The following is a 22,634-nucleotide window of genomic DNA, read 5'->3' as shown; positions in this document are numbered from 1 at the left end:
GGGGGAACACCCAAGGCATCCCCAAGCCAATCCAGAGATGTTATCTCTCAAGTGTGTCCTGGGTCTGCCCTACAGCCTCCTCAGAGGAGAAGGAGGAAAAACTACTCTTTATGCAGGAGTCAGTATGTGAATCACAATAAGCTTTGCTAATGACTTTTAGTGGCAGCACAGACTGTCTGTGAGTGATAGTGAAACTAGTCACTAGCAACTATTTTAGAAAATACATGCCTGAGAGCCTCAGTTACATTTTGAATTGTTACCTGCATTGTTTTAAAAACAAAAATAATCCTTGTTGTAAACTGATGCATTAAAGGCACAAATTGTTGCACTGGATTCACTAGAAATACAGCCAACATTTTTGTGCCCAAATGTCCCATTTAGTTTACAGACATTAAAATAATTTGCTTAACCATTTCATCGTTTCATCTTTCTTGGGAGTAGTAGTAGGACTGTACTCTTATGGTTGCTTTAGTCAAGTGTGTTTGCAAACCATGGTCATAAATATGAATAAGAACCGGTAATCCTAGAATCTTGAATTAAAGGTACGATTCTGTTTTTCTGCTGTAGCTCGGCTCTGAATAGCACTTGGCGGCAGACTGTGTGCATTAGGGGCCATTACGCAAGCATTTGGGGTTCGTGACTGCGGGCTCGTCCTCAGCCACCAGATCGCTGTTTGCATACAGGGCTGCTAAAAAGTGAGGCCAGTTTTCCCGCTGTGGCCCAGGTACTCTTAGCGCCACTCCGGTCGGTGCCCCTCCTCCTTTCGTCGCCTCCCATCTGTCTGTTTCAGCAGCACCGCTAATTACAGCCATCCGCAGAGACAAGCGCGATCAGGCTGAAGATATTAATAGCGCCTTTGTAGGCGCAAAGCATTTCTACTTGTCGCTGCTGTGACCGTGGGAGAAGACAGCCAAACTTCTCAGCTGACAGACAAAGATCGTCTACATAGGCCACGAATAACTAATCTAAAACGGTTTTACACGGTTGTCCTCATATGTAACAGTTGTTTGTACTTGTTTGAAAGGAACAGGTCCTGAAACAACCCCCCCCCCCTTTTTTTTACAAAGTTATTACATAGTTGAATATGTTGTTAATTTTTGCGTATTGCCGAAATTCAAATGCTTGCTAAGTAAGTCTGAAAGGGCACCCTCGATTTTTCTCATTGTACTAGGATGGTCAGGGCTTTTATTTTGTAGTTTTTCATTCAGTTTACCCGCTGTTCGAGCTTTCATACGAGTAAACTGTTCTCACTAGAAATTTAGTGCTTTTTGAATTGAAATACATTCAAACTGCATCAGTCCAAACTTTACCAGGTGGAATTTCGTGTCCCATGCGCGAAAATATCAGTAGAGTGAGACCTCTTGTGTTTTAAACTCCCCCTTCTTCGTGGACGTAACGCGCCGGTTGCCCCGCCAACACAATTCTGGAGGCGTGGACGTCCGGCCCACCAATTGGTATTATCTGAGGCGCGCACCCGATTAGAACGCCGCTGATTGGTTGGAGCCGTTTGACGAAGCTAATCACCAGGCCACTGATTGGCTGGAGTGACCCAGCTGTAGGAGAGCGCCAGAAAACAAGCTTGAGCGGGTGATGTTGGATTCAGGAGACTGTACAGCCGAACAGGAGTCTGGGGAAAGGGCTAGAGAAGATTTGAGGAGAACTGCCCGCTTCTTTTTGAAGAGAGGAATAAACTGCAATGTTGGTCTGAAGGAACGGCGCCCTGATAAGTCTGCAAAACGGGACGCAGAGCCACACTAGAATATTTCATTCATTCAACAGCGGAGGAAGGTAAAGAGCGGTGATTTCCCTCCAGTGGGTTCACAATTTCTGCAACACGGAACTATAATATCCAGCTCAGGTGAGCTAGTGTCCCTAGCTAGGTAGCTAATTAATACTGAATTAGCCTTATTAATTAGTAATATCCCACAGTAATGGATTTATCTCTATTTATAGGTACAACCACGGCTAAAGCTGTGAACCTGTTTGCACAAACTAGTGACCTGGCCATTTAAGAAGTTAAGGGTACAACTCGTGTTGCAACTTAGAAATAACTTTCGATCAAAGCCGTATAATGATGCCTTTAGCTCTAAACGTATTATTATCAGCTTCAAGTTATCGTAGCACTTCAGCTGTAAAGTGGGAAGTCTGAGCATTGAGGAAGAGCAGCGCAGTTAGCTTTATAAAGGCTAGTTAGCGCTTTTCTTTGCGCCAAATTTAGCTGACCACAGGTCTGGTTTTACTGTAATTTTACAATTCGTCTCGCTTAGACATCAGTCATGTAATCTATTTCTTATTCTCAGTATTCATCTCTATTTTGGGTTACAGTTTTCCCAGATGGAGGTTCAATGCCTCGCACTGAAAGACCTCTCAAGTCCAAGCAGGAGTTCAACGGTGGAGCCCGAGGAGGAGGAGGAGGATGGGCATCGCGGTGAACAAAAGGTAGGCTAAGGTGGACTCCGGCTTTAAATCAGGTGAGGCAGGTTTTATAGGATTCATCTGACAGAGAGCTATGAAATCAAGCTAATCAGAGAGCTATGTTCAGGCACGTGAGAACATCTTAACTGTAAAGAAAGCTGATTGCTTTTTGGCTTTCAGCAACAAGGTTTGTAGGCTATAACAATGCTAAATAAGACCTTGAGGTTTTTCCAAATCAGTGTGAGTTGCTCAGATTCGTGAGCATGCCTCAGGTCTCACATTCAGCCTATGGATTGGGCTCTTTGGAGATGTGGGTTCATACAGCAGATGAGTTAGTGTGAATAACCTCAACCAGGATTGCATGTTTTTCTTGCTTTGTAATATCATGCTTTGCTGGGTCCTTGCAATTCATTCAGTGTGAGAGAATGTTTGAGACTTTAATGAGGCAAGCCGTCATTAATGCAGCAATATAACTGTCGCCATTACAGGAGAACATGTGTGCAGAGAAGAGAAGAACGCCGCCAAAATCTGCAGAGTCCACCGTTCCTAATTATCCGATAAACAGAAAAGGTGCCCCCTCTGACCTCGTTCACATTACCCCCAACAAACACACTACTCTGACCGAACCCTGGACACCAACGGCCAACCTGAAGATGCTGATAAGCGCGGCGAGCCCAGACATCCGGGACAGAGAGATGAAAAAGGTGCTGTTTAGACCAATAGAGAATGATAAAGACAAACCGGCAAGCCCAGATACTGTGGTGGAGGACATGGAGGTGGAAGATTCTGGTCAGGTATGTGACTAAAGAACTAAACTATATTATTGAAAAATGCATTGTTTTAAATGCTGTCTAAGGCATTTACTAAGTTCTCACTTTAGTGTTTTAAGTATGTAAAAATCTTATTTTTGTTTAATCCAAGAACACAGATTGAATTTATTGTGTTGTGGTTTAATTAGTGGAAATGCTCTCATAGGACTCCAGAATTTTACAATAAACAGCTAAATTCTTAAGTTAGGGAGTTTTCACAAGAACAAATACAATTGCTTTGTGTGTTATTATATTTTGGCAGCTAGAAGCTAAATTGTCCTGAGCTTTTGGGACATGTTCCTTGTTGAATAATGCCCAAGAATATCTTTGATGTTCCCCTAAATTATATTTCATGTTCACAGAGTACTCATTCAAGTTTTGGGGCTGAGACATGTGTTTTCATGCAAGATTGACAAATCCAAAAGGCCTGCTTGAATGTAACTCTGGATTATGGTGATACAGAGGGCAACACCCGAGCCACATTAGCTGTAATATCAAAAAATAAAATATGAGGCACACTTATGGGCAATGATAAATTGCCCATAGGTGTGAATGTGAGTATGAGTGGTCATCTGTCTCTCTGTGTTGGCCCTGCGACAGGCTGGCGACCTGTACAGGGTGTACCCTGCCTCTCGCCCTATGTCAGCTGGGATAGGCTCCAGCCCCCCGCGACCCAGAACAGGATAAGTGGAAGTGAATGGATAGACGGATGGAAAATATGAGGCTAAATGTTTAACGTACATTTCTCTCTGTCCAGTTTGAAGTGGCCGATGAAGAGGATGATGCAGACAAAAAGCCGAGCAGAAAGCAGAAGAGTCTGGGTCTGCTTTGCCAGAAGTTTCTGGCCCTTTATCCTGATTACCCACCACTCCACAGCCACATCGGGATCTCACTGGATGAAGTGGCAACCAATCTGGGTAAGAGCCAGTAATTTTAGAGCAACAGCAGTTGGACAAAGGAGATGGGATGATTACCATTAGTCCCAGTGTAAGGTCCTCATGGGGCCAGGAAATCAATGGGAACAGCATTATATCATTTCTGTTATTGAGTTTAGGAATGATTGGTTCTCAAACTGAGCACAGAAAAGAAATTTGTTCCTCTAATGTTGTCAGGGGTGGAGCGACGGCGTATCTACGACATCGTTAATGTGCTCGAGTCCCTCATGATTGTGGGCCGGATAGCCAAAAACAGCTACACCTGGTACGGTCGCCAGCGGCTGGAAGCCACGCTGGAGGAGCTGCAGAATAAGGGCCGACAGCAGGGCTACCACCTCCAGATGGAGCTGGCCAACGAGGCCAGGGAAGCCGGACCGGGTCGAGAGGACGATGGAGGGGAAGGAGATGCTGGCAGCGGTAATAAATTGAAAGATAATGTGAAGAGATGAATGTGGCAGAATCCTAACAGAACTCATGACAAAGAGAAAGTTTGTAAAAGTTAAAGTTGGGTGACCAGATCTGAAATTCATTCTGGGCTTTTAACATGTTTCTTTCTCTGCGGTGGTGGTGGTGGTGGTGGTCGGGTGCACAGCGTCACATTTTTCAATAATTTTGATTCCTGTTATTTTTGAGTCAAATGATTTCTTGCTACTGCTGTGGCCTGATTTTCACTGCTGATTAAGCAAGCAGTGATGCTGCATGCAGCCTTTTACATTATCTGTTTCTTCTGTGTGATTTTGCAGCTGGCAGCAACAGGAAAGACAAATCTCTGCGCATCATGAGCCAGAAGTTTGTCATGCTTTTCCTGGTGTCCAAAACTCAAACTGTCACTCTGGACGCAGCGGCAAAGATCCTCATCGAGGAGAGTCAGGACTCGTCGAGTCACAGCAAGTACAAAAGTAAGATGGTGATGTATAGATTCCAGTTTACTTTAGACAGTAAACACCTCTCTGGTATTTCACCGCCGGTGTCTCTGTATCTCCAGCTAAGGTGCGGCGTCTGTACGATATTGCCAATGTGCTGACGAGCCTGAACCTCATAAAGAAGGTTCACGTCAGAGAGGAGAGGGGCAGGAAGCCGGCCTTCAAGTGGCTCGGCCCGGTTGAATTCAGCAGCTCTGTAAATCCTGGTGAGATTTAAAGAAGAGATTAGCCAGTTCTGCTAAAGTCATCATTGCTCTTGTGCTAAGAGTTCTCGTCTATCCGACTGCAGGAAACACTTTGAATGTAGCAGCCATCACCCCACCTGAGCCCACACAGCCGCCGGCAGGCCAGGACCTCAGGAAAGCAAAAATGGCGCGTCATGCCTCCTTCAGCACCACGCCTACTTCTGTTACTGTCCAGCGGCAGGTCAGCTCCGCACCCAGCAGCCCGCGGCGGGAAGTAACGGGTAAGAGACTGTTTTATAAATCTGCTCCAGTGTCGGCTCTACTTAAGAGAGTGGAACTTTTAAAATGTCTTTCCTGATGATTGTTTTCTTTGCGCCACAGGCCTGCAAAACCAGCCTGTGAATTATTCCAGAAAGACTACAAGCATCAGCACAGCGAGTCTGCTGCAGTTTGGAAGTGGTGCTGAGTGAGTAACACACGGATACCCGCATGCACTTGGTTTAGATTTATCTGCAGTCTCCACAGGGCTTCACGCTGACCTCTGCCAGCACAGACTGTCAGTACTGTGGATGAAGGGCTGTATGGAAATGAGGGGGGGGGGGATTTGGGTCATCTCAGAGTTCAGCATTTTCCATCTAAGGTCTAATTATTAAAGTTTGGATACACTAGACATAAAAAGAAAATTCTGATATCAAGTTTGTCAGGTTAAAAGATGCCCCCTCCCTCACTGAATCTAGTTTGTAATCTTCTCTTATTGATTAGATTTTCCATTCGATGCCCGTGTTTGATTTGGCCGGTTTAGCTCAGAGCTACATGGAACAGGAGCTGACTCTGAGGATGTGAAGAGTTTTTGCCTTTGTGTGTTGGCTGCATAGATGGAGTACACAGTATTTCATGTTATTTCCTATTATTAACTAGACTGCTTGTGGCCAAACCACAGCTGCCTCAAGGCTGTGGCTGTTAAGTGTTTTGTGGGGAGTAAGATAACAGGACATGGAAGTGTGTGTTGAAAAGGAATATTTTAGAAGTGGAGCTGGGCAAAAGTGCACCAGGGGCAGCGGTAGCCCACAGGATAAGAGCTAGAGGTTTATGCCTGGGAGGTGGCCAGTTTAAAATCTGCATATCAGCAAGAGATGTTACAGGGGCATACTGACCCTGCTCTGATACAGAAACCTTTTGAGGGGTTCAGGACTTTTACCTGCATTTAAAGCAGTGGAAAGGCAGGATTTAGGACCATAACTTTAAAACTGAAAGCTCCTCATTTTTTTTTTTTTTTTTTTTTAAACGAAAACTCAAGTTACGAGCAGCCAAAGACTGCAAGAAAACTCAAATTCAAGCAGAGAAATAAAGCTTAAATCCTTTTGTTTTTCTCTTCAGCAACTGCCTCAGCACACCCCTGCAGACGCCCCTTCCCCCGTCCTCCACCCTTCTGGCGCCACACCTCCAGCCCGAGCACCTCTTTGCTGCTTCCCCTTCTTCCCATTGCTTAGCATACCTGCCCAGCCTGTCCCAGCCCTCTGTGGTCATGCTGTACAGGGCGCCAGACCGGCCCAACCAGATGCCTGAAGGTCAGACCTCACCTGGGTTGGAGACGAGGAAGAGGAAGAAGGAAGAACAGGAGGAGGAAGGACTCAAAAAGAAGGGAAATTCTGCATTAGAGAAATGTGAAAAGGTGAGGTGGTGTTGTGTGATGATATGGGGAAATGATTTTTAATTACCATCATTAGTCGCTATTCTTGTTGCAGTCCAAACCAACTCGGAGCTTAATTATTTGGTTTAGTGCAATAATTCTGACAGTCAGAAAATCCTGTTAGTAATTCATGACAGTGAAATTGAAAATAGGAGATGTTGCATGCTCGCTGATCAGGGTGAGTCTTATGTGGTGTGATTAAAGACTTTCTCATATTAATGAAGCCGTTGATTATTGGAAAAACCCTGTACAGTTAATCAGGATACAAGTAATTGGATGGCTCTGTTTCTCATGCTAAGTTGGTCCTTTTAAAATAAACTGTAAGCAAAGTACATTAAAGCAAAGAACATGACTCGACTTCATTGTTACTAGAAGAGGAGAGTGTTACTCAGTACACGAATTATAGTCTGAGCCACAAATCACAATGCAAAATTAGATGTGTGTGGAGCTCTGTGTGTAGAGCTGTAATTATTAAAGGGTTCATTTTCTGCTTCATATTCATTCCTCTTCTTTCCAGACTCAAGCTGAAGCTGACGGGGAATCAGCGGTGCGCTCGCAGGCTGGGAACACCGGGACTTCTCCCGGTCGAGCGGCAGGCCTCTCCGGACAGCAGGTGCTCAGCGAGAGTGTAGGTGGCAACACCAGCAGTGAGCACGCTCAGCCATCGCACTACCTCTATGTACCCAATAATGCAGGTAATGCACTGTATAACTTTTTCTGAAAACTCACTTCATGCAGCTGAAACCAAAACTCACTACATCTTCTGTCCTCTTTTCTAGGAATAAATGGCCTCAACTTCCTGCTCTCAGCTGGACAGCCAGCAGCCAGTCTAGCGCTTCCTCCCAGCAGTGTTCCCACCTTGGCACTGCCCTATGTCCTGGTACCATCTGCTGCCCTCTCCCACTACCCCCTGGTGGCCAGCAGTCTACAGCAGCAAGGCTCTGATGCTCACACAAAACTGAGCTTCAGTCTGCCTGCCATGATGTCACCTGCACACTTCATGGTAGGGGGGGCACCTTACAGCGTGACAGCAGCATCGGAGATCAGGGTGCCAGCTCCATCGCCATCCACTCCAGAACAGAGCGGGCGTTACAGGTCAGCAGCAGGCACGCCGCATTCTCCCTCGGGACCGCGGCAGACTGTCGGCATCAACACACCAGAACCACCGGTAAGAAATGGCTGTACTGCTGCAGCCCCGCTCACGCACACACACACACACAGCCTGTCTGCTCTAAAATACATCAATGTAATTAGCCTTCATAATGAAACATGACCTTTCCCGTATCAGGCACTTGCAAAATGTCACAACACAGCTTGATACGAGAGCAAGTGCAGCATCTGTTTTGTGGAAGGTTTACCCTCATTTACTCATCTGGACATTTTGTGTCACAGCAGTTAAGACTGATTAATCTCCGGCTTGTTAAATAGGAATTAATGTTACTGCCTGCAAAGCCCAATATAGCGGTACTGGTATAGCTGTTCAACAGTGGCTTGGCAAGGAGCTGGGCAGCAAATTAATGCAATGTTTTAAACAATAGGAAAAGTCAATGACTGTGCTGTTATGGCACATTAATCAGGAGTGTCCTCTTTCCCACTCATTTTCATTTTGAGTGTGCGGAGTTACACTTGTACCCGTCCTTCTAGTGCTGAGACGATTATTTGATGAGTACACCGGCAGATTCAGTCTGATTTCTTTAAAGCAAAAATTTTACAGTTTGATTATCAGTGCAAATTGTGATGCACAGATTTATTAGGTAATATTCAGCCTGCTGACTGCCGCTGGCCTTTCAGCAAGTGAGGTAACATCCACTGCTGTTTATAAATGTTTCATAAACACGTTCTGCCTCTCTCTTCACAGACGCCACAAACTCCAAAGGAAACCCCGGCATCTTCCTCAGCGGCTTTCTTTCAGACCCCGGGCAATCTGGGAAGTGTAGTCAGTGCTGCACCAGCTGCCCGAAAAAGAGGCTCAGCACAGAGGAGACTGGACGTTGGCCACCATCCACCCAGCTGAGGAGATGGGAGCTCATGTTAAACGTGTTGTCTTTACACTTAAGGATGCTGATGGTTTTAAACCTTTGGTGCTTTTTTCTTAATGACAAATTAAGGGATTCCTTCAAAAACACTGCATTTCAAAGACCTTTCCGAGAGGATGGAATGTTTTCTTAGAAAAAGGAAATCTCGGAGGGTCTCACATTTTGCTAATGTTAATCTTTTTTTTTCTTTTTTTTTTTTTTTTTAAATCAGTGTCACATTGTGAAATATGACACTCACTCATAACTGTCAAAATATCCTCAAGGTTAGATAATTTCAAAGCAAAGCAGTATTACCAATGTAACAGTGCCCTCCTGTGGTGGCAGTTGGTCACTGCTGCATTTTATATTTCAGCCTTAATTTCCCTCCAGGTATGATCAAGCTACCTAATCCTAATCATTTGTTTTTTGTTTTTTAATTTAGAGGAGATAAATAACCAGAAACCATCTTTAAATGTGACAGCTTTCACCACACAGGGCACATTTTAAGCATTAACTTCTCTGCAGGAGTATCACAGGGCAGGAAGACGGGCGTGCAACATGATATCGTTGATGTCTGAATCACTTTTTCAGGTTCTGTTTTACAATTGTTACACCCCTGACAAATATTAACTATTTGTGTATTGTAGCTCAATTGATATTTATATTTTAGCTAATATATGTCGATTACAGGGTCTGTAATGAAACGTTAAGCTTTTTTTTTTTTTTTTTTTTTTTTTAGCACTAAGTATTTGAAGAATGTACATGTAATTTTGTAGTAATTCCCTAAAGCTGAGTTATTCAGATTTAGTTTTGTGGTAAATGTGTAACAGCTGCTGTACGAGCTGCAGAACAGCGGTTTACAAAGACGGTGGTAGGACAGTCCTCCCGTGGCTCATTTTAGACATTGAGTGAGAAGAACATAATCACTAAAGCCTTAAATGTTTACAGCCAGACAAGCATCTGAAGGAGCCCATCTTTTATTTCTCTGTGCTTACGGGTGGATTCATGTTCTCATCAGGAAGACTCGGCTGGTGCTACGTGTGTTCTCGTGTAACCACTGTTACTGATAACTAAAGGACAATGTGACAATGCTCTCAGGTACTTGAATACTAGTGGCTGCGCTGTAGAGTACTGTAAAGTGTTTTTCTTCCTTCATTTATCCAGGGAATCCAGTGCCTTAGTCAAAGTGCACATCGCTGAGAGAACAACCAGATTTGTTACTTTGTAAAGGAATCATTCAGGAGAGCTTAGCTACGTCGCGCCAAAGGGTGTACAGATAATCCACTCTGTAGTCAGCAATGTACAGTTTTATGTCAATAATATTTTTAATGACTCATTCATATTGTCATTTACACAGAGTTTATTGTTGCTGTCCGGATTTTAAAAATATGGTTATTCCACGGTTATTATTTTAGGAATTGCAACTGCTGACAACTTGTTGCTGTTCCTTCACTGTAATTCTGCACACTGTAGTTCAGGACCAAACATTTCTGTGTGACTTACAGCAGAAAAATAAAGGATGCAGACCAGGTTTACCGTCCCCGTGCTTTAATCTGATGGATTCTTCTGTGTTTCTAACACCAAATGTTATCATGAGCCTTCATTTTATCCTGAGGGGAGGTTAAAGGAGAACACACGGCCACAGATAAAATTTTTTTTGAACTACAATAGAAATAAACACAACAATCCCGATGTTAAAATTACAGATGGCTTTGGTTTAGCAATTTGCAAATGTGCAGATGCCACTAATAATTCTAACTTGAAATGGCTCAGCAGATGGAAACAACTTGAGCTAGTGCAATCAGATGACACGTCATCTGTCGCACAGCTCCTGTTGGTGCAAACTGCAGTGTTTTATGTATTAAACACTTTAACATATGATCATCAGGATAAGGCGGCACTATGATAAAGCCATATATATAATCAGTAATCAGTTGTCTGGCTGAGGCAGCCGAGACGTGATTGACATACAGACCGTGCACACAGGGAAAACTGAAAGATGACATTTGATTCTTGTTTGTGATTACTGGAAATTCAGTGTTGGACACATTTAACACATCGAGTGTGATCTCGGGGTCAGGCCGGGTGGAGTGGGTGGAAATTAGAAAACATACCATCTGTTGGACACAAACCTCTCGCTATCAAAGCCTTTTTATGTCCGCAGTAAAAGTAAACCAAGGGAGATCTCAGAGCTCTCGGGCCCCTGTGAGGCATTTATGATGCTAAAACTCAGCAGATGGAACGATTAACTTTATACAGACAGTTCAGCCAAGTATCTGGAAACACGTGTTCCAGAGGCAAACGCACAACAATTAGCTTTAAAATATGCATTACTGGTAGTATCACCCTGATTGTTGCCGCTGCAAAGAGCAGAAATAATTCCTTCCACAGCAATAACATTTTATTTTCACCTAAATGTGTGTCTATACTGTTAAAGACTTAAAACTGCAAGGCAAATATGGGGTCAGTTTAGTTGTGATTGCAAAACTTTATTGATGCCTACTTAACATATAACACACACAGTAGCTTCAGCACCATTTAAAATGACTTAAAAATTCAGATGTGGCTCAGTCTTTGCCGAGACTTTCAGTTTACATGCCTTCAGTTAACATCACTTGATTTCAAGGCGTTTTTTCTGTTTGGAGTGAAACATGAAGTGTTCATAATGCGCACAGTTAAGCAGCATTTAAAGTGCGATTCATTATTGAAGAATGTGATTCATATTTGAGAGTTTTTTAGACAGTTTTTGACATTGTCCATTAAACGGTCAGGATGCTGGCTTTCACTGAGGTGCGTTTTGCTGGTGACTGCTTTCTAAAAAAAAAAAAAATCTTTTTTCTCTCTCTCATAACACTAATACTGGTTTCCAGTTTATAGACAAACAGGCTTTACAGTTGCAGTTCTGCAGAAAAGAAGACGCGTTCAGAAACATTGTGATTTTTTTTTTTTTGATGCTTAGTTTATTTATTGAATGTTTGATGCTATCCAGTTGGAGGCAATGTAGGAGAGCGAGGAGAGAAGAGAAGAGAGAAATAAAGAGGAAAGGGAGCGGGATCAGAGAGGGAGAGAGAAGAAAGGAAAGGGGTAGAGGAAAGGACGCGTGAAGGTGGAGGTGGAGGGAGGATCGCGGTGGAAACTACTGTCCTCCAGCCTGAGCAGAACCACCAGCAGGTTCTTCCACACTTCCACGTTTCTTATATCTGGTGAACCAGCGCCAGCCGCCTCTTTTCTTCTTGTCTGGTTCTTCTTCTTCCTGATCCACTTTTTCTTTAGCTTTCTTGGCCTTTTTCTCGGCCTCTGCATCACCTGACTTGGACCAGAAGAATTTGGAGCGTTTTTTCTTTTTCTTTCGTTGCTCCTCGAGCTCTCTGTTCTTCTCCTCCAAATTTGCCACTTCTAGCACAAATTTTACATTTTCCTCCTCAATTTTATGACATTTCTCCCTGAATTTGTTCAACTCTTCAACCACTGCCTGGAATTTTTCTTCAAGCTTACTGTATTTCTGCCTGTTCTCTTTGGTCTCCTCCTGCAGTGCTGCTTTTCTGCTCTCCAGTTCTTTATGCTCTGTTTCAACTTGCCCATATTTTTCCTCCCATTCCATGTTTTTCTCCTGGATTTCTGCATGTTTGGCCTCCAGTTGTTGGTGCTTCCTCACCAGTTCCTCATAAACCTCTACTTCTTGCTTCTGCTTGATTTCTTGATCTCTTTCCTCCACTTCTTGCTTTTGCTGGCGCTTCACAAAGTGCTGCTTCAGCATTTCATGCATTTCTTCCACATGTTTCTTACTCAGAACTTCCATATCCTTCTTTTCTGGATTTCTTTTCTCCACTTCTTGCTTCTGCTGGCGCTTAACAAAGTTCTGCTTCAGCATTTCATGCATTTCTTCCGCATGTTTCTTAATCAGAAATTCCTTGTCCTTCTTTTCTGGATTTCTGCTTTGGACGAGTGCCTCTTTCAGTTTTGCTATGTTCCATGTTTCTTCCACATTCACATTTTGTTCCTTCATCCTTTTGTTTTCCTCTTCCAGCTTTTGGTTCCTTTCCTGAAGTTGCTTCATTTCTTTTATGATGGAGTCAACTTCATTTAAGTGGACCAACTCTCTCCTTTCTGCTAGAAGCCCATAGATGCGTCCCCTCAGCTTGTAAGTGCTCTCTCGGAGGTTGCGGTTTTCCGTCCGGAGGCGGTAAATTTCATTTAGCGGAGGACGCTGTTCCCGTGTGCTCCACTGAGGAGGAGCCTCACCATTGCTTGGAAAGCTGCTTCTGTTGGACATGGCAGCAATCTAAGCCTCTGTCTTCTCTTTCAGAAATGTGGAAAATGGAATCGCAAAATCAAGTTGAGTGAAAATGTGTCAGACACAAAGTCGCTAGTACAGCTCGACTACCTTTGATATTAGATCCATGGAACGTTCGAATCTTTTTTACACAAACTAGTTTAAATGGTGCGTTCCATTGCTACCACGTGACAATAATGATTACAATGTATTTATGTACATTATTTGCATGGCGGAAGTACCGATAAGGTTTCAGTCTTAGGAAAGTGAAATAGCCTATGTGCAATCAGCTACAGGCTGAGATACCCATCAGCTGGTATTATTTTGATACATCATTAGCATACGTGCTCATATCCATGCATATGTGAGGACATGCATGTGATCTTTCCCAAATCAAAAGGGGTGAACTTGAATTATTATGAGAGAGAAAAAAGATTTTTTTTTTTTAAAAGCAGTCACCAGCAAAATGCACCTCAGTGAAAGCCAGCATCCTGACCGTTTAAGGGACAATGTCAAAAACTGTCTAAAAAACTCTCAAATATGAATCACATTCTTCAATAATGAATCGCACTTTAAATGCTGCTTAACTGTGCGCATTATGAACACTTCATGTTTCACTCCAAACAACAGAAAAAACGCCTTGAAATCAAGTGATGTTGAATATATGAATGCGCGTTACTGCAAACGATGTTCACGCATCATTGAATATGAGAAAATACCCCCCCCCCAAAAAATATACATATATACATAAATATATATGTATGTATATATATCTCTCTCTCTCTCTCTCTCTCTCTCTCTCTCTCTCTCTATATATATATATATATATATATATATATATATATATATATATATATATATATATATATATGTATATATATATATATATATATATATATATATATAAATTGACAGAAGCATAAATAGCTGGCATTATTTTCCCTCCGGGGTCCCGCTCTTTGCCGTGGTCAGTTTTTAAGGTACAAACACATTTCTCCCTCTAGTTGTTTCGCTTCTTTGTGCAAACTTTGAGGAAGTAGCCGGAAACGGAGAGAAGGAAGAGTGTTTTTCCAGACGTGCACTTCATATTACATTGTGAAACTTCAAAAATAAATAACAATATTAGACCTAATAAAAGTATCAGGCCAAGATTAACGGAGTTATAGCGTTTTTCTATAACGAAGTCGGGGCAGCTGCTCCGTCTGGTGGCAGATGGCTGCATAACATCTAGGACAAACTTTTACGGCATCAATTAAACCTTAATAATTAGGCTAATAATTAGACTAGTACATCTGGTACCAACTAGTGACGTTAGCGACGATTAGACCCAGCAGCAGGGGAAGGCCTAGCCTTCTGCAGACCAGCAGAGGCAAAGGCAGGCCCAGAGGACCTCCCCAAGGAACCTCAGAGGGGCATTTAGAGAAGGAACAGGGAGACTACAACAAACCCGCCCCCGAAAGACTTTTTAGCTGATTTGAACGTTACTCATCTCACAAACGTGTTTAAAAAGCTGAAGTGAAATAACTTTCATTTTATTGTTATTTTCACTTTCTCTCATAATGAGAAAATACATGATTTGTCAGGTGGGTGATAATAGGGGAATTAAAGTGCGATTCATTATTGAAGAATGTGATTAATGGTTTCACATGCCTTTGTTTAGACACTTTTTGACATTGTCCATTAAACAGGCATAAAAACTAATTTGATATCTGCGTGTTTCTCAGTCTAATTTGTCTTCTTTGTTTAGTCGACTAATAAATTAGTCAGCAGGAACATCTTTAGTCTGTTCTGTGTCAGTGCCAGTACTTCATGCCATGCGATGGCATGAAGTACTGGCACATTCTAATTCAACTTACAGTTTCATATAGTCAGAGCATATCAGTCTTGATTACATCATTTACAAAACAGAATGTGGAAAACAGAGAATTTCAACAACAGGGTGACCTCGAAGTCTCCATTTCTATCATTGTGTAGTCTTCACCAGTGTGGTTCATTGTACAGTCAGAATACAAAGTTCATGATGACAGGGAACATTATAAGCTTCTGTATTTTTAATCATTATGTTATTTTCCAGACAAATTTCTCAGGGAAGTAAGCGTACATAAGATATATATGTGGCATATATCATGATTATCCCTAATGATGCCCCAAAGATGTTCTATTGGGTTTAGGTCTGGAGACATGCTTGGCCAGTCCATCACCTTTACCCTCAGCCTCTTCAATAAAGCAGTGGTTGTCTTAGAGGTGTGTTTGGGGTCATTATCATGCTGGAACACTGCCCTGCGACCCAGTTTCCAGAGGGAGGGGATCATGCTCTGCTTCATTATTTCACAGTACATACTGGAGTTCATGTGTCCCTCAGTGAAATGTAACTCTCCAACACCTGCTGCACTCATGCAGCCCCAGACCATGGCATTCTCACCACCATGCTTGACTGTAGGCATGACACACTTATCTTTGTACTCCTCGCCTGATCGCCGCCACACATGCTTGAGACCATCTGAACCAAACAAATTAATCTTGGTCTCATCAGACCATAGGACATGGTTCCAGTAATCCATGTCCTTTGTTGACAAACTGTTTGCGGGCTGACTTGTGTACAAACTTCAGAAGAGGCTTCCTTCTGGGGTGACAGCAGTGCAGACCAATTTGATGTAGTGTGCAACGTATGGTCTGAGCACTGACAGGCTGACCCCCCACCTCTTCAATCTCTGCAGCAGTGCTGACAGCACTCCTGCGTCTGTCTTTCAGAGACAGCATTTGGATGTGACGCTGAGCACGTGCACTCAGCTTCTATGGACGACCAACGCCAGGTCTGTTCTGAGTGGACCCTGCTGGATGATCTTGGCCACTGTGCTGCAGCTCAGTTTCAGGGTGTTGGCCATCTTCATGTAGCGCAGTGGTTCTCAAATCCAGGCCTCGTGGCCCGGTGTCCTGCAGGTTTTAGATGTGTCCCTGATCCAAAACACCTGAATCAAATGGCTGAATTACCTCCTCAGTATGCAGTCAAGTTCTCCAGAGTCCTGCTAATGACTTCTATATGTGATTCAGGTGTGTTGAAGCAGAGACACATCTAAAACCTGCAGGACACGGGGCCATGAGGCCTGGATTTGAGAACCACTGATGTAGCGCAACAATTTGTCTTTTAAGGTCCTCAGAGAGTTCTTTGCCATGAGGTGCCATGTTGGAACTTTCAGTGACCAGGATGAGAGAGTGTGACAGCTGTACTACAAAATTGAACACACCTGCTTCCTATGCACACCTGAGACCTAGTAACACTAACGAGTCACATGACATTTTGGACGGGAAATGACAAGCAGTGCTCAACTTGGACATTTATGGGTGTAGTCTCTTAAGGGTGTACTCACTTTTGTTGCAGCTGCTTTAGACATTAATGGCTGTATATTGAGTTATTTTGAGGGAAGAATAAATTTACACTGTTATATAAGCTGCACACAGACTACTTTTCATTGTGTCAAAGTGTCATTATGTCAGTGTTGTCCCATGAAAAGATCTACTTAAATATCTGCAGAAATGTGAGGGGTGTACTCACTTTTGTGATACACTGTATATCTTTTTTTCTCTCTCTCATAATGATTCAAGTTCACCCCTTTTGATTTGGGAAAGATCACATGCATGTCCTCACATATGCAAAGAACAGAGAACCATGTCCATAGATATGAGCACGTATGCTAATGATGTATCAAAAGAATACCAGGTGATGGGTATCTCAGCCTGTAGCTGATTGCACATAGACTATTTCACTTTCCTATCTCTTCCAGCTACATGACCAGGGTACCTGTCAATGTTTTTTTTTTCTGAGGCCCTTTAAAAAAAAAAGATTTTGGAGTGAGAAATCATAAATAATGAGTAGAAACAATGCCAAGGACAGAGGAGGTGCCATTTTGATGCACCTGACATCTGTGTGAACCATGTTTGTGTGTTTTATAGAGCTTAAACAGAAGCTCCACTTCTATGGCAGTTTCATTAAAGTGATCTAAGGCCACTGAAATGAAGATTGCTTTATCCATAGAAGCACACTGGGAAAGGCAGACTCTTATTTTTGCCTGATGTGTACATTTTTATTCTTGTGACAAATCATTTATCATCCAAAGTAACTTTATCACTGATATCTTTTCTACAGGCAGCTGAAAGGTCAGAAGTGCTGCGTCATCCTCATAATTCCCAAAAGGGTGTCTTCCTTTTTAACGGCCCTACACCCTCAAAGTACACTTGCTGTTTTACCAGGTTACAAGAGATTATTATTATTATTACCCAGTCCTAACACTAATACTGGTTTCCAGTTTATAGACAAACAGGCTTTACAGTTGCAGTTCTGCAGAAAAGAAGACGCGTTCAGAAACATTGTGATTTTTTTTTTTTTGATGCTTAGTTTATTTATTGAATGTTTGATGCTATCCAGTTGGAGGCAATGTAGGAGAGCGAGGAGAGAAGAGAAGAGAAGAGAGAAATAAAGAGGAAAGGGAGCGGGATCAGAGAGGGAGAGAGAAGAAAGGAAAGGGGTAGAGGAAAGGAGGCGTGAAGGTGGAGGTGGAGGGAGGATCGCGGTGGAAACTACTGTCCTCCAGCCTGAGCAGAACCACCAGCAGGTTCTTCCACACTTCCACGTTTCTTATATCTGGTGAACCAGCGCCAGCCGCCTCTTTTCTTCTTGTCTGGTTCTTCTTCTTCCTGATCCACTTTTTCTTTAGCTTTCTTGGCCTTTTTCTCGGCCTCTGCATCACCTGACTTGGACCAGAAGAATTTGGAGCGTTTTTTCTTTTTCTTTCGTTGCTCCTCGAGCTCTCTGTTCTTCTCCTCCAAATTTGCCACTTCTAGCACAAATTTTACATTTTCCTCCTCAATTTTATGACATTTCTCCCTGAATTTGTTCAACTCTTCAACCACTGCCTGGAATTTTTCTTCAAGCTTGCTGTATTTCTGCCTGTTCTCTTTGGTCTCCTCCTGCAGTGCTGCTTTTCTGCTCTCCAGTTCTTTATGCTCTGTTTCAACTTGCCCATATTTTTCCTCCCATTCCATGTTTTTCTCCTGGATTTCTGCATGTTTGGCCTCCAGTTGTTGGTGCTTCCTCACCAGTTCCTCATAATCCTCTACTTCTTGCTTCTGCTTGATTTCTTGATCTCTTTCCTCCACTTCTTGCTTTTGCTGGCGCTTAACAAAGTGCTGCTTCAGCATTTCATGCATTTCTTCCACATGTTTCTTACTCAGAACTTCCATATCCTTCTTTGCTGGATTTCTTTTCTCCACTTCTTGCTTCTGCTGGCGCTTAACAAAGTTCTGCTTCAGCATTTCATGCATTTCTTCCGCATGTTTCTTACTCAGAAATTCCTTGTCCTTCTTTTCTGGATTTCTGCTTTGGACGAGTGCCTCTTTCAGTTTTGCTATGTTCCATGTTTCTTCCACATTCACATTTTGTTCCTTCATCCTTTTGTTTTCCTCTTCCAGCTTTTGGTTCCTTTCCTGAAGTTGCTTCATTTCTTTTATGATGGAGTCAACTTCATTTAAGTGGACCAACTCTCTCCTTTCTGCTAGAAGCCCATAGATGCGTCCCCTCAGCTTGTAAGTGCTCTCTCGGAGGTTGCGGTTTTCCGTCCGGAGGCGGTAAATTTCATTTAGCGGAGGACGCTGTTCCCGTGTGCTCCACTGAGGAGGAGCCTCACCATTGCTTGGAAAGCTGCTTCTGTTGGACATGGCAGCAATCTAAGCCTCTGTCTTCTCTTTCAGAAATGTGGAAAATGGAATCGCAAAATCAAGTTGAGTGAAAATGTGTCAGTCACAAAGTCGCTAGTACAGCTCGACTACCTTTGATATTAGATCCATGGAACGTTCGAATCTTTTTTACACAAACTAGTTTAAATGGTGCGTTCCATTGCTACCACGTGACAATAATGATTACAATGTATTTATGTACATTATTTGCATGGCGGAAGTACCGATAAGGTTTCAGTCTTAGGAAAGTGAAATAGCCTATGTGCAATCAGCTACAGGCTGAGATACCCATCAGCTGGTATTCTTTTGATACATCATTAGCATACCTGCTCATATCCATGCATATGTGAGGACATGCATGTGATCTTTCCCAAATCAAAAGGGGTGAACTTGAATTATTATGAGAGAGAAAAAAGATTTTTTTTTTTTAGAAGCAGTCACCAGCAAAATGCACCTCATATATATATATATATATATATATATATTATATATATATATATATATATATATATATATATATATATATATATATATATATATATATATATATATATATATATATATATATATATATATATATATATATATATATATATTTATGCTTCTGTCAATTTATATCTATCTATCTATCTATCTATCTATCTATCTATCTATCTATCTATCTATCTATCTATCTATCTATCTATATATATATATGTATATATATATATATATATATATATAAATTGACAGAAGCATAAATAGCTGGCATTATTTTCCCTCCGGGGTCCCGCTCTTTGCCGTGGTCAGTTTTTAAGGTACAAACACATTTCTCCCTCTAGTTGTTTCGCTTCTTTGTGCAAACTTTGAGGAAGTAGCCGGAAACGGAGAGAAGGAAGAGTGTTTTTCCAGACGTGCACTTCATATTACATTGTGAAACTTCAAAAATAAATAACAATATTAGACCTAATAAAAGTATCAGGCCAAGATTAACGGAGTTATAGCGTTTTTCTATAACGAAGTCGGGGCAGCTGCTCCGTCTGGTGGCAGATGGCTGCATAACATCTAGGACAAACTTTTACGGCATCAATTAAACCTTAATAATTAGGCTAATAATTAGACTAGTACATCTGGTACCAACTAGTGACGTTAGCGACGATTAGACCCAGCAGCAGGGGAAGGCCTAGCCTTCTGCAGACCAGCAGAGGCAAAGGCAGGCCCAGAGGACCTCCCCAAGGAACCTCAGAGGGGCATTTAGAGAAGGAACAGGGAGACTACAACAAACCCGCCCCCGAAAGACTTTTTAGCTGATTTGAACGTTACTCATCTCACAAACGTGTTTAAAAAGCTGAAGTGAAATAACTTTCATTTTATTGTTATTTTCACTTTCTCTCATAATGAGAAAATACATGATTTGTCAGGTGGGTGATAATAGGGGAATTAAAGTGCGATTCATTATTGAAGAATGTGATTAATGGTTTCACATGCCTTTGTTTAGACACTTTTTGACATTGTCCATTAAACAGGCATAAAAACTAATTTGATATCTGCGTGTTTCTCAGTCTAATTTGTCTTCTTTGTTTAGTCGACTAATAAATTAGTCAGCAGGAACATCTTTAGTCTGTGCTGTGTCAGTGCCAGTACTTCATGCCATGCGATGGCATGAAGTACTGGCACATTCTAATTCAACTTACAGTTTCATATAGTCAGAGCATATCAGTCTTGATTACATCATTTACAAAACAGAATGTGGAAAACAGAGAATTTCAACAACAGGGTGACCTCGAAGTCTCCATTTCTATCATTGTGTAGTCTTCACCAGTGTGGTTCATTGTACAGTCAGAATACAAAGTTCATGATGACAGGGAACATTATAAGCTTCTGTATTTTTAATCATTATGTTATTTTCCAGGCAAATTTCTCAGGGAAGTAAGCATACATAAGATATATATGTGGCATATATCATGATTATCCCTAACGATGCCCCAAAGATGTTCTATTGGGTTTAGGTCTGGAGACATGCTTGGCCAGTCCATCACCTTTACCCTCAGCCTCTTCAATAAAGCAGTGGTTGTCTTAGAGGTGTGTTTGGGGTCATTATCATGCTGGAACACTGCCCTGCGACCCAGTTTCCAGAGGGAGGGGATCATGCTCTGCTTCATTATTTCACAGTACATACTGGAGTTCATGTGTCCCTCAGTGAAATGTAACTCTCCAACACCTGCTGCACTCATGCAGCCCCAGACCATGGCATTCTCACCACCATGCTTGACTGTAGGCATGACACACTTATCTTTGTACTCCTCACCTGATCGCCGCCACACATGCTTGAGACCATCTGAACCAAACAAATTAATCTTGGTCTCATCAGACCATAGGACATGGTTCCAGTAATCCATGTCCTTTGTTGACAAACTGTTTGCGGGCTGTCTTGTGTACAAACTTCAGAAGAGGCTTCCTTCTGGGGTGACAGCCATGCAGACCAATTTGATGTAGTGCGCGGCGAATGGTCTGAGCACTGACAGGCTGACCCCCCACCTCTTCAATCTCTGCAGCAATGCTGACAGCACTCCTGTGTCTATCTTTCAGAGACAGCATTGGATGTTCCTTCTCTAAATGCTCAGCATTTAATATTGTGAAAAACACTTTTCATTTCAGTTTATGAGGGCATTTCTCCACTTTGGGATTTGCTCATCTGAAATACTTGTGGTCATATTAGCAGCAGCAGTCTCAGTATTTACTTAGAAGAAACATCAGTCCTTCCTGTTGAAGTTCACGATGTGCTCTTTGAAGAGTGCTGGACTGCTTAGTGCTGCATCAGCAGTATTGTGTCTGTAGTGACTGATAGCCTGACATAACCATTTTATTTCATCTCTCCTTAGTGATACAAAAACCCTTCCTTGTAGTTACATTCTGTATCCAACAGGGTGCAAGATTACAGCAAATTTGCACCAGTGGTGATTCAGTTCACTGACACAGTATTGTCTATTATAGTAAAGTCTATTGTCTCTGTCTTTTTTCCTGTAATCCTAGCAGGAAGGTCGGCTTCCTTTTTCCTGCACAGATCCAGGAGTTTTAGTGCAAACTGCACGTGCTGCGTGGCACACAGATGGTGCTTCAGAATTCCTTCTGCAGTGATTTATTCAACCACAGAATCCAATATAATAATGTGTCCTCCAGTGCCCTTCAATGTGAAGATGACTCAATTAGACTGCATGAGCTGTCAAAACTCTAAAAATCTAATGCTAAATTCAATGCCTCTAATATATTCGCTATATTTGAACCACTGGTCTGAAATGATATAAAACAATAAGACATGTCCTTTGGGTTTTTGGTACAGGAATAATCCACCATGTGGTCATTATACATTTGTACTGCCACCATAATTGTCCCACAATGAAGACAAACGACAAATTAAACACTTTTCACAGGCTCTTCCCACATGGGTCCTTGAAGGGAAACTATTATCAAAGCTGGCTTGCGGTCTTAATTGATGTTGTGCATTGTTTCATAAGTCCTTCATAACCAGTGAGGCTCTCACTGACTCTGCTGACCCTCATTTAAGGCATATATTTTCATTGCCCCCCCTCGGGGTTCCCTTTATTCAGAGCCAACATAAATCATCATTCTTCCGACTGCACTGGAAAGCAGCAGTGATGAGTTCACGCCCCTGGTGAAAC

At 42.3% G+C, this 22,634-nt stretch overlaps 2 protein-coding genes across 3 annotated transcripts; one reads left to right on the top strand and one right to left on the bottom strand.

The window, feature by feature from the left end:
- Positions 1-1,577: 1,577 nt before the first annotated feature.
- Positions 1,578-9,676, top strand: e2f7 (E2F transcription factor 7). 2 transcript variants are annotated; one of them, XM_030720517.1, is made up of 13 exons: positions 1,578-1,788; positions 2,326-2,439; positions 2,904-3,209; positions 3,982-4,141; positions 4,337-4,576; positions 4,903-5,058; positions 5,145-5,288; positions 5,372-5,548; positions 5,649-5,733; positions 6,645-6,939; positions 7,475-7,652; positions 7,737-8,125; positions 8,816-9,676. In XM_030720517.1, the coding sequence occupies exons 2-13, from the start codon at positions 2,335-2,337 to the stop codon at positions 8,969-8,971; spliced, it is 2,391 nt and encodes a 796-aa protein (XP_030576377.1). In that variant the 5' UTR covers positions 1,578-1,788; positions 2,326-2,334; the 3' UTR covers positions 8,972-9,676. The 2 variants fall into 2 exon arrangements, with proteins under 2 accessions (XP_030576377.1, XP_030576378.1); XM_030720518.1 differs by having other exon boundaries at positions 1,578-1,858.
- Positions 9,677-12,108: 2,432 nt separating this feature from the next.
- LOC115773821 (histone-lysine N-methyltransferase, H3 lysine-79 specific-like) lies at positions 12,109-13,245 on the bottom strand. The gene has a single exon (XM_030720738.1). It carries the CDS (start codon positions 13,243-13,245, stop codon positions 12,109-12,111), a length of 1,137 nt encoding a protein of 378 aa, XP_030576598.1.
- Between the last annotated feature and the right edge of the window lie 9,389 nt (positions 13,246-22,634).

Source organism: Archocentrus centrarchus, chromosome 23 (assembly GCF_007364275.1).
Source record: "Archocentrus centrarchus isolate MPI-CPG fArcCen1 chromosome 23, fArcCen1, whole genome shotgun sequence".
Lineage (NCBI taxonomy): Eukaryota > Metazoa > Chordata > Actinopteri > Cichliformes > Cichlidae > Archocentrus > Archocentrus centrarchus.
This window is presented reverse-complemented; position numbering and strand designations above follow the sequence as displayed.